Genomic DNA, 12527 nt, shown 5'->3' on the forward strand with positions numbered 1-12527 from the left:
TCTTTTATCTCATGCAAATCCATGATAGTCGCAGGTGCCCGCATGACAAATTCAAAACAAGCAGCTTTTAAAAGTAAACATTGAACCGCACTGGTCTTCTGCCATTTGCTAATCAAGCTGACAGATATTTCCGAAAGAGTTGTCAAGGGCGTCGCTCAGTTAATTAGTTGTCCAAGAACTGAAGCTACGTTCTTGCTGATAAAATTGCATTCATTGGGAATCAAGAGATAGTTTTAACGAGAAAGTGACGGTTTCATTGTTTGTTGATATCCGTTGATTGACTGCCACTGATTCAGCCGGACGCTTTTTGTTGGCTTACCTTGAAATGAACGCAGAAGTCGGTTTTCTGGTTTTTATTTTGTATTTTTACCTATTCTTGGACTTGTACTCATCTTTTGAGAAACTGTTACATGCAAATGGAGTCGATTATGCGAAGAACTCATGGCAATTTAAGAGGCAGAAAAAAATTGAGAGAAAGAACTTAGCGACGTTCAAGAAAGATGACCGAAAGACGGACCTTCCTGAAATGTTATTTTATCACGAAATGTGGCAGCCACGTGCACGAGACTACGGCGAACGAATGGTTTCTGTGCAGAAATCACGCTTGTGGGGGAGAGGTTAAACAACGTAAACAGAATCAACATGGATCACGTGAAAGGGAATGACGAAAAATAGAGTAAATTTAAAAACATACACTAATCTTGATGGCTCTGCAGTTATTTAACTTTGGAAATATTTGGACAACTCTCTTTCGAGCATGAACTTTGGACGTCTCTTGGCGTATTTCGAACGTATTTTCGCTAGTTAATTATTTCTTTGCGAATTTTCACTGAGTTAAACTACTCAAAAGAAAGAAGGCCCAGAGTAAGGCATATATTATTATTATAATAATAATACCAGATATACTATTAAATGAACGAATAGTGATCATGCCTTTGTCAGCTACTTTGTCCATCGTCGAGTTTAAAAAAGAGATCCAAACAGTCTTGTACAATACGATCTATCTACCATTATCTGCATGAAGATCGAGATTTTACGTAAAAACCCGCGAGTAAGAACCTAATTGTAAAGAACCCGTTAGGCTAAAACTTGCCAGTTAACCAACCTCTTTATAAGAACCTCTTTAGCCTTAAATTTGGAAATAGGTTCTTATTTTCTAAAATCGATTAAAAATGTTTACTTTTAGGAGAAATTAATAAGATAAGTCGACATTCTCAATCCTCTTTGGAAACACCTAGGAGCCTTATCAAAAAATATTATTATTGTTACAATCAAAAAATATAAATAAAATGGAATGCAAATTTCCCAGAAGGAAAAGTCTGAAAAGCCACTAAAAACTCTGTTAACAACAATGTAATTTTTTTTTCTTCTGCAGATTTAAATAAGAACTAAAACCTGTTCAGGCTAACTTTGGAAAATACAGGTTCTTACTCGTGGGTTTTTACTGTATTGCACCAGTGACAGTTGAATATGCACCCTGCATAATCTCAAGATCTGTGTACATTTTCATAAACGCAGGAGGTCACGTGGACGGTCAAGTGTTTTGAAAACTCATACCATCTACCGCCCATCAATCGGAAAAATGTCACAAGAAGGCTTGGAGTCTAGTTGCAGACAACGTTTTCAATCGAGGAAGAGAAGAAACGCTACCTACTTGGCCTTATATAGAATGTTGAAAATTATTAGATTTGCAGACCCTGGCTGATACATGGAAAATAAAAATTCGACGAAGCAGTCCGCCATGGTCACTAAAAATGGAAAAGATGGATAATGAGGGGAGATGACAGGATTTATAACAGGGAAGATGAAGCTTTATAGTGTACTTGACCATCACTTGTTTTATTGTTGTGAATGATGAATCCGTTTTGTCCAGTTGAAATTTGACGTCCGAGAAAGTCCGAAAGCAGTGTACATGCACTCATATTAAAATCTAAACATGCTAAAATGTGTCTGACTTGACCAAATATATGATAATTTAAGCTTTTACTATGCCCATCCCTGACAGCAATTTCAGTAGTTTTGTGAGCACTAGCAGACTGCATGTACTACGTCATTGTTGCCCAGCCTCGTTCCAGGGTCTTTCGAGAGTTGAAATCCAAGATGGCGGACGCACGAAGGAAAGTGCCCTTGCTTGAGGGACCTTGGAGACGAGGCTGGGTTGTACCCTTAACGATTTCACAAAATCGAGGTGGTCGGCTCAAACTCATTTATTTTCTTTTTTCGTCACTAAGAAGTCTTCTTTTTTTTAAGAAATCGTTATTATACAATAAGGGACTACACGTAGCATCGCCTAATAAATTAGTCATGCCGAATCCAAATCTAGAGAGAAAACCGATCATTAGCTCATCTTGCTACTTACCATCGAATACTAACGTCTTATATGAAATAGTGAATTAAAATTGTATTTAGTCATAACGGCTATAGTAACCATAGTCCCCTTCACAATATAAATCACTTATTGTCTTTTCATGCAGTCAATATTTTTAGTATTCTCTTGTGCATATTTTTTTCAAAATAACATATTTAATTTTGATACTAGATTAAGGTGAATAATATAAGTTGAGATGGTAATATATCTAAAGTTCTCTAAAGGATGAAAACACAATAAGCGGATAACAAAATATGTAGGATCGTTGAAGAAACTGCCGTAGCAAAATTCAAGATAAAAAGATCGATAAAGGGTATCTTGTGATTTTTTATTTATTTTTAAATTTTTTATTTTTCATATGTTTAACAATGGTTTATTTTTGGAAAAATAAAATTATTAGAGAATTAATGCTTTTTTCGAGCAATTTCGAAATGTACGACTTCTTGCGTCAAAGCAACCAAAGATAATTACTTACAATTATATTTGTTATTAGAATCAGATTTTACAGAGCTTGTAGACTTAAATAATGTTGCAAACTCAATTCGGTTAATCGGTCTCACTTGCAAATTGAGGGGAAATTTATCCTTCTTAATCTAATGGAATAAAATATAATTTACAAAAACATTTTCTCCTTAATAAACCGCAGACCTCTCTGACTAGCGGGAGTTTATTCTTAAACGAAAATCGGAGCTGAAAAAAATTAAAATACAAAGGAAAGTTTCATTTTGTTTGATTAGTGGCAAAAACAAAAGGGTTCTTATTTCCCCATCCGCGTTTTTTTTTTCGATTTGGAAGTATCTTAAAAAGAAAACATATGCTTTTCGATGACGTTAAATCCTTGAAAATCTTCCGGTTCTTGCCTTTCGTTGAAAAGAAGTTAAGTTTCATTAGGGAGTGACATTAAAATATGAGAAGTTTTTCATTGTAATTGAAAAGAGATACTCAAGACTGTCAAGATATCTAGCAGGCCTGTGCCCGCATATCCTGTCTTTGTATAGCTTGGGTGCATTTCCATAAAACCCTTTAAAACCGCACTCGAGCGGACTAAATAATTTGGCGAATTTCCTATTCAATGAAGCGGATATTGTGAGGAGGAGAACATGTCTGATGTTTTAATAATGTACTGTCCTGTTTTCACCGCTCAATAATATCACGATCAGTTTGCCTCGTCGAAATTGAAGGGTTTTTATTTTCCTAGAAACAAATTCAATACGCTTGCGATATTTTATTAGGTGGCCAGGCTGTGTAATCTGGGGATTATGTTCTCAGTGGCTATGTACCGCCTCCGCGAAACAAAATGCAATTAGACAAACGTGTCGCCAACACACGCAATAAATGAATGACTCACTAGTAGTTTATTTCCCAAAATTCTACAGGCTTTTAAGATGGTGTAAGTTTGGGAAATTGACCGAAAAGTGTCTTTTGTGGCGGGCTAAATGCCTTAATGTAACGGTCGCCTAATTAAATAGGTTATGAATGACATCTCTGCGCAGGTGTTACTGAAAGCTGCGGAAGAGTATAAAACAACGCTTAATTTAACCAAGAATAACTAGTGTTAAAAGCGAGCGCAGAAATCGATACTTTCAACGTTGACCTGATCCGAGGGAGCGAAACATTTTCCATTCTGCCTGTAAAATTCAACAAGAAATGGTCTTCAAGGAGCTTCTTTTACTCTTCACTCTCACCTCAATGTGCTGTGAGTTGTAATTTCATTCTTTGTTTACCCCTAGAATCCTAAAATAACGATAAAATCTACCTCTCATAATGAGAAAATGGGAAAAACAACATTGGGTGGCATTGACGTGAGGCATTTGTTTTGCTTTCTTTTTCGATACACGAGGAAACTGCAAGAAATCATGTAGAACAGTTGTAAATACTTTACAGTGAAAAAAAAAGTGAGATTACGAAACGAAACGTAACAATCGCACGCTGCGAATTCGTGTTTACTCGTTGTTTTTTGCAGCAATTGTTAGATTGCGTTTTCAATTTGATACTAAAAAACTCGTGGCGCCCCCCATCCTTAGCTTTAGATTTGCAAAGAAAACTGAACTGTTTTTAGGGGTTTTATCTGAAATATTTCTTTTTCTTTTTTGCGGTACATGTTATAAAGTGTATATTCCTCGAAATATCCTGTACGTAATCCGCTGAAAAAATTCGGTCAAGTTGAATGTATTTTAACTGGTTTGCCTTCCTAAACATTATCGGCATGAACTGAAAATGGATCACGAGACAGTGAGGAAGGGTTTCATTTTCGACAGAAGGTTTTTTTTTTCACAGTAAAGGTGTCAAATTGGATCATTTGATCGGAAGAAATTAGATAGAAAGACGATAGAACTTGTCAAAATTGATTGAGAATTAAGCCAAGGTGAAGACTCCCCGAGTAGAATCTGGATTTAGAAGAATATTAAACGCGCGTGTGCTAGGAGTGTGAGGGGGATATGGATCGATTCGTACCGCCTTCAATTGTGGCAAATAATTTCCGAATCAAAACATAAAACTCAACCCACATGGACCGTAGGTTGTTCACTGATTTTTCCATCCCAAAACTAGGATCTTATTTCAATAACTCACTTAGATTTAGAGCTTAAAACTGTTTTTGGGCTTAAGAAACTAAACATCTGATGCATCAGAAAAAAAAATACTTCAAGTCACCGCTCGACGGTCGTTTTGAATAATTCATTATATTCAGAGAAATTTTAGCATTCCAGTTCATATGCTTAAATTGGTGGGATACATAAAGACTGTCTGAAAAATTAAACATACATTAACCTTATTTCTTATTATTTATTTCCAAAATATTCAGTTTATATACCTCGAGAAAGAAATCAAATTAAGTTGATTTGTTTCCCATTGGGAGTTTTTTTATTAAATAGTGGACTCGAATATTGAAGCAACTGACACTGATTTCGCAACATGGGAAATGGGAAATTCATTTCAAGAAAAGCACAAACTGCAGTATGAAAGTATTACGTTGCCTATTTCGGCAACGAAAAGATAAGAAGAAGATTGTAAGCTACATACTTTAGAAATGGTTTGCTTTATGATTAATTAAAGACTGAATATACCACAACTAACAATTTCAAGTATTGAAAAGTAAAATGATTGCCCGCAAAAATAGTAACAAAATCAGGGTCCTTATAGTGACCAAAGCTAATGGAGACGGTTGAGTAGTCAGCGGATTAATGTTAGCGAAGGTATTTAATTGCCACTGCAACAGTCTCTTCTATGAAAACGCCCCAATTACAAGCAATAGCTGGGAACAAAGTTAATAGTTTCATAAGTCTTTTCATATATATTTTTTGTCCGCGGGGGCAAACCCTAACTCCGGGGGGCAACCATGCCATATTCCCCTGCACCTAGTCTTGCAAGCCGACATCTGTTATGTAACATCCTCGCCACACTCTTTTGGTACAGGACAAATATTTTTTTTACCTGGTAACAACAAATGAAGAACAAACATCGATGATGTCTCAGATTTTAGCTTAAGAAGATTTCATTCGACCAGCTGTTTGAATTAATAATTACCCCGAAAGAACAGCTTTTTGACAAACCATCACAATAATTTCTTTTTGTACATAGCACCCTTTTTCTGTCAGAAAAAAGCTTTCAAATAGCCTTAAAGCGACATAAGCTTATGAGCTTTTAATTATCAAAAGCATTATTTTAATTTCTTTGCTGGAGTTTGGTGACGAGTACTTAATTAAATGTCATTGAAACATGAAACATGGAGAATATTTTAAAAAGCAAAGTTTTTTATTGCATCATAGTACTAGTCTGTTTCTGTATGATCGGTTTGCACTTTTTATTAAATCGCCTTTTCCTTATTTCTAGTGGCATTACCTGTCTGGGAGGATGAACCAATGCGAAAGAGAGATGGTAAGTTTTCCTTCTTGAAAACTGTACAGAAAGCGGAAACGATAAATCCGTTTGCTCGTCACTTTTTTCATTTAACATCCTATTGACGTAAATTTAAAAAAACATTTTGTCATGAAAATTCATTGTTTATTTTTAGTTGGTGCGTGTGACCCTGATGTGATTAAAAAGATGGCCAAGTATGGGGTAGACACATCGAAGTTAGAATGCTACTCTCGAACACGAGGTAAAACGGCATATAAATATAATACTTTTGCATTTTCAATTTCCATTTTTTAATTCTCAAACTGAAACAAGCTTCTCATATTTCTCATCCCCAGTCCGCCGCTCTTGCTGTGTAGCCGAGTGCACCTGGATGGCGATGGAGCTCGGAGTGGAACCAAGCTCCCTCATCTGTCCCACATGAACAAAAGGCCCAATCCTTGAACAGTTATCCGGACATGTGACTGTTAATTTCATTGTCTCTAAATGCTGCCCTTATTCTACCTAACTTTTGCTGATAATTGTAGTTTTCAGTTTTTCTCTGCCAGTGGCCTAAAAAAAAAGTACGATGTTAGCACTAGTTTCTAGTTAAACGAGATAATACGCTCTTTGGAATGCAAAACATTTCGCTACTAATTTAAAAGACTGTTTGTTTTCTTATCTCGACAAAAAAGGAATATAACGTTCTTTTTGAGTATAAAAAACGGTTTTATTTTTTGTTATTGACAGAAAAGAAATGGGAACAAACAGCTAGTGTATATAAAAAAAAAGGAAAACAGGCAGTAGAATATTTGGTTCAAGGGATCCTTACAGTGTTAGAAAATAAGCTAAGTGTTTTGCATTTTAATGGTGCGCTTAACAAATTCTACCATATATGTTAAGCCTAAAAAGTTTAAACATACAGAAAAAGGTCAATAAAAAAATTATCTAGTTCATTTCCGTCTCAGTTTTGAGTCGCTGTTATATTTAAGTCTGTTCCAATGTTACCGTTCAGAGTAGCCTAACTACAGTCACAGCCTCTTTCTATTTTCAAATACTTGGTTCTTGTAACTCTGAGAAAACAAAAAGACTGTTAACAGTCTACAGCATTACAACTCATCAATATCAACAACAAATTTTGGTTCTGTCGCAGAAAGTGACTAGGGGCAAAGTAAGGGGGAGGGGTGGGGTTTGGTCTACTACACTGATAGCATCGCTGCCTGTCTAGGGCTCATTTAGACTTTTGTAGTTCGCGCTTTCCTTTATCATTCAAAAATCATATAAAACTTTCCCGTAAACGTTTCTTATATAACATTGTTTGACCCTATGAGTGCCGTAGGGTTTGCAAACATGTTTTTAAAGAATCCTACGACATTTTTTGTGTCTTACACAACTATCGTAATCAAGTTATAGGTTTCATTAAACGAAATATTAAATTCGTGTCGTGGTCTTGCGACAAGGGTGAACTGGACTGTTTACAGCCCTTTATTTTCTCGTCTTCTTCGATCATTGAACGCGGGGAACATATCGCTTCGCTCGCCCTGCCCCTGCCCCCTCGTGCTTTCACTTCGCTCGCTGTTTCTTTCGCGCGTTTTGAGTTGAAAGATAGAGGCTGTAAAAGTCTAAGTCTGTTGAAGCGTCTAAATGAACCCTTAGAAGTCCCGCCAATCCCCTTGTCATAAAATTGACTCCAACCTTCTTTAGTTAGTACAAGATGCATTATGCGTACAAAGAGCTTTATTGCAATACAACGAAACCCTTTCATTACGACATCTGATGGAATTGTCTAAAATTCCAAGCCGAGCAGTAGTACATATTTTTACTGACTGGATCGACTTATCGCATACCTTTCGTAATGCATTGCGGGTTAATGGATTCGCGGAAGGGATTAGTAATCTTGTCCCTTCCAAACCTCTCCTTTTCTAAAAGTCTTAAAGCTGCCCCTTGACTTCCCAATTGTTCGTAGTCCTGTCGCCTTCTTTCTTCTAACTCTCCATAATGTGTTTACTTTTTATTTAATCCTTTAAAATTTTCAAAGCCGTTTCAACATGATTGAGATTCGCATCAAGCAAATTTTCTTCACTTGATCGCGGTCCACTAACTAAACAAGAAAAAAACCCAGTTTGTTTATCCCAGAAACCGCACTACATATTCGAAAAAGTCCTCAATTATACCCGAGCATTTATATCAGCTAAAACGTTCTTACGTGTTCATGAAAATACACCCACTTCAAATTCAATCAAGTCACTTACAACCGGGCGACAGGATACACGTAGAATTTGGCAAACTAGCCTGATAATCGATACTGGGTTTTTACAAAATAGGAAGTATTCCCGAAGATTTCCCGATTTTTATTGTCCAATAAAAGAAAAGTACGCTTAATCCGAAAGCGAACTCGTCGGATTGTCGACACGAGTTTGGTCATCAGTGTTGCACAGTAAGTCCGCTGAAGACAGCCGCCCGGGCTCAGCCAGCTGTTGGAGAAGGGATTCCGACATTAAACAGTAGATGGTTCTTCTGACTGTTTACACCGGAGCATTTTAGCGTGAATGGCCACGCCTATTTCCTCGTGACACATCAGCTGGATCAGAGATCACGTAATAAATCCGCTGCGTATCTTTCTCACGTCACCACTTAATGTTTAGAGCAGTGTTCAGCTTTTCAACCTCGTGGTATTTTGTGTGAAGCATCTCTTTTGCCTGTGTGTATTAAAAAAACAACAAAAATAAAGATAAATGCAGAAAAGTCTAAAATGCTGCTTACTCAGTCTCGTCTAACGTCTAAAGTCGCTCACAGATTATCCCGGAGCTAAAAAGAAAACACAATCACCAAGTGAGATACCAGAGTCGTATGTTGTTCTATGTGATTGCTAACCCGCCGTTCGATCGCAGTCGAACGTCGGGTACTGTGCAGGCGATCGCCTTAACTTTCAGCTCGTCATTTTCAGTGCAACTTTTCTGACTTTTTTGAGTTTCCTTTTCCTTTCAGATAATCATCCAGACCCGTTTATAGATGAGATCAGTTTCGGTTGTTTCCATTTATGACGATCCCTGATTATCATAACAGCGCGTGATTCTATACCAAGTGATTAAGCATTGGACCTCCGGTGATTGTTGACGATCGCTGGCGCGCTTCTTCATATGATGAGCTTTTGGTAGGCGATTGCTAGCCGGTGTTAGCAAGACTCAGACTGAGAGATACCGAAACACACAAACGCACTAAAAGCAAAAACAAGCATCTACTTTAATGAGTGCTTAGCTATAATAGCTCGGTCTGCTGTTAAAATTTTCTGCGTGTTCGTACCTTGTCAGAAGAATCACCGTCAAGCCACTCTCTAAAAGGAACAAACAAATTTTAAACACAATTAACTATGTTATAAAATTTCTCTTCAAGCAAGAAGACAAGAAAACACAGCCTGGATCGTTATTCTATACAGCCTGCTAGCGGCTCAAAGGTGGGCTTATATAATACCATGTATGGTTCTTATGTGTTTCTGCAGTCTGGGAAAACTGTGGCAAAGGATATAAAGGCTACCATGTTATGCTGTGGAAGTTACTGTAAGCAGACCAAAATAATCAAACTATTACTTTACATTAAATGTTGTTGTCTCAATTTTCCAAGTTCGTAGGAATTTTCTCACACTGCTCCAGAATATCTCTGAACTAATGTCTGTCACATTCATGAAGTAAACCACTGTAACACTACAACACGCCACTCACTTGTACAACGTTTCCACGGCTGGATTTTCACTTGGCTTTCTTGATCTAAGCGAAAATGTAAAACACGGGTCGTTAGATGCGAAGATCGCACCATCGAAACACAAATAAGCCAACAAACAAATTTATTCTCCAAACGTTTTTCGGGTACTTGCAACACTTGTAACGGGGATTTTTCAAAAATAGCAAATTCAAGCCAATGATGCGATAGAAAAAGAATAAAAAAAATTGTTGTGCAACAACCTGAGTGAATTGTAGAGTTCATCCAGTCTGCTTATTAGCTCTTTGGAAGTTTCCCCGTCACCAGGTCTTATCTGACCACCTCCGTTGAGACAGCCTGGAAAAGAGAAACGAACGCTTGCTTACAGTCAGCACAGCATTATTAATTATTATTATATTTATTTTAGTATTATTCTACTGGCCTCCTTTAACAGTTCAGGTTGTCATCGGCAGGAGCACAGACTTGCCTAATTTTAGGAAAAATTACTTTACTTTCAGTTGCAAAGTCCATGATCAAACCAACTGTTTAGGAAATGAGCCTGTGCTTGAAAGTACGTAAGCTGCTCGTATTTGTAAAAACGTAAAAGAAGAAAAATGCCGGAAAGTATGTAACCAAGATTCCCACCTGAGGGGCATGCCATGACTTCTACAAAATGATATGGAGACTTTCCCCGCTTTATTTTCTGAACCAGATTCTATAAACAAACGTAAGAATGAACAATTAGCCGACAATGGATATGGCATTCGTTAGTTTATAGATGGTTCTTCACGTTAGAAGATTTAATAAATCAAATGAACTACCAGATGACTAACCTGGATATTTCGAAAGCCATAAGCTGCAGCAAATTTGAGGACTTCTTTTCCGTCAACCTAAGGAAAAAACAACCACGGTTATACGATCACCATTAGTGGCATTCAAAATGGACACAAGAAGATAGACATGGCATGGAGCGAGAACATTCCCTAACGGATTCAAGATACAATATGACGCATGGAGATAAAAAGAAAATATGTAAAATTTGAAATATTGGTTCTCTTTCTTTCCCTCAATCCTTTCGCTCACCACAAGCTCCCTCCGTTCTCTACTCTCGATCTTTGCCGCTTCCACTCGCGGACGGTTTATTTGCTTCAGTTAAGAGTTTGCAGGCACGCCATCCATACAGTCGCACACTTGGCTCGACTTATGCAAACTATGTTTCCCTTCTTGCTCTAGGAGGGCGATCATGAGTCACCAATAATGGATGGTGTACCCTCGTCACACAAACTTAGTCAATAATACTTTTTATATCAATTACTTGTCAGCCTCCCCACACTGCCATAGCTTATCTCAGCTTCCAACATTTTTTCTTCGCTTTGCAAATCGTAATTCTAAATGAACATTCAAGCCCGTTAACAATAAGCTTGCTGTCAAATGCTCCGTGTTGGGCAAATGGTTAATGCCACACTAAGTATGAAGGTGCAAGGAGCCATTCCCAATGGTGCAATTTATGAGTAACTAGATATCGATTAGTGTCATGGTAGAATAGAACAAAATTGTTTATTACCTGTAGAGTGACTTCTTTGAAGTCTTTGTTTCTGAGCGTCTTGTAAGTTATGTTGTCTACATTCTGACCAAACAACTAAGGAAAAAAACACGTGTCAACCCGTTGAAAATTCATTTCTTCGCTTAGTTATGATGAGAAAGAATCATTGTACAGAAAATAGTTTTACATGTGTACAGAAATGAACTGACTTCGGTAGACCATAGGTTTTGTCTTAGACTGAAAACCTAGGCACTAAAACCGAGCAATTTGTTTCACTATAGTATCACACTTGCCTTTTTAGCAGCGAATGTAAAGATATGCTCCAGGTATCCTCCCTGAAAGAGAAAAAATACATTTGTAAACATCTCCACTATTGATTTTGCACAAAGCTGGTCTTTTTATATTAAAAGAAAAACGATTTGATCCTTGTTATCAGTCAAATGGCAGGCGCGGTGGCCTAATGGTTAGTGCGCCGGACTCCGGATCGAGCGTTCCGAATTCGAGCCCCGGCCGAGGTCATTGTGTCGCGTTCTTGGGCAAGACACTTTACTCTTAGTGCTTTTCTTCACCCAGGTGTATAAATGGGTACCAGCGTCATAATCCCATTCAGAGGGGGAATAGAAATATTCTTTGCCGCTTAATGCTACAGAATCCGGGATAAGCTCCGGCAAGTATGGGCCACTTGTCTCGAGGCTTCCCTTTATCAGTCATTAAATTTAACTCCCATGTAAAACTGTTTACGAAAATGGATTCCACTTCTCAACTGACAGGCTACTGCAAAAACATTGGTTAGGACTTTGATGGCAGTACATAAAAAATAGTTCTTACCGAGCCACCACCAGAATGGCTGACAAGTTCATCTCCATCAACACTTGAGAACCTAGGACAGTCAGAAAAAAAATTAGAAACTATTAAAGAAATACTTTCTGAGTTTAATTTCTTTAACAACACAGAATTTTAAAATTAATGAACTTACAGTCGATCCAGTTCGGCATTCTCAAGCTCGCTGAAGTTTACACCTTTTTCGTCAAACATCTTTTCCAGTTCAACTATGCATGAGAAACAATAAAGGAAAAATCCTCCCAT

The 12527-nt window shown here is 37.5% G+C and overlaps 1 protein-coding gene and 1 long non-coding RNA gene across 2 annotated transcripts in view; one reads left to right on the forward strand and one right to left on the reverse strand.

The window, feature by feature from the left end:
* The first annotated feature begins 3899 nt into the window (after window positions 1–3899).
* LOC144644402 (uncharacterized) lies at window positions 3900–7158 on the forward strand. The gene is made up of 4 exons (XR_013569102.1): window positions 3900–4064; window positions 6200–6244; window positions 6381–6467; window positions 6562–7158. It is a non-coding gene; the product is annotated as an uncharacterized LOC144644402 (long non-coding RNA).
* Window positions 7159–7921: 763 nt separating this feature from the next.
* The window catches only part of LOC144644401 (putative cytosolic Fe-S cluster assembly factor v1g210509), a 30138-nt gene continuing 25532 nt past the window's right edge, over window positions 7922–12527 (reverse strand). Inside the window, exons 13-22 of the mRNA XM_078503883.1 lie at window positions 12418–12490; window positions 12270–12321; window positions 11735–11776; window positions 11463–11537; window positions 10732–10788; window positions 10544–10613; window positions 10162–10255; window positions 9922–9966; window positions 9506–9536; window positions 7922–8901 (exon numbers count right to left, since the gene is read on the reverse strand). Of these exons, the coding sequence (XP_078360009.1) occupies window positions 8830–8901; window positions 9506–9536; window positions 9922–9966; window positions 10162–10255; window positions 10544–10613; window positions 10732–10788; window positions 11463–11537; window positions 11735–11776; window positions 12270–12321; window positions 12418–12490 (611 nt within the window). The 3' untranslated portion in view covers window positions 7922–8829. The remainder of the gene's footprint in view (window positions 8902–9505; window positions 9537–9921; window positions 9967–10161; window positions 10256–10543; window positions 10614–10731; window positions 10789–11462; window positions 11538–11734; window positions 11777–12269; window positions 12322–12417; window positions 12491–12527) is intronic.

The sequence above is a fragment of the Oculina patagonica genome, chromosome 2 (genome assembly GCF_052425735.1).
Source record: "Oculina patagonica isolate OP01 chromosome 2, crgOcupat, whole genome shotgun sequence".
Lineage (NCBI taxonomy): Eukaryota > Metazoa > Cnidaria > Anthozoa > Scleractinia > Oculinidae > Oculina > Oculina patagonica.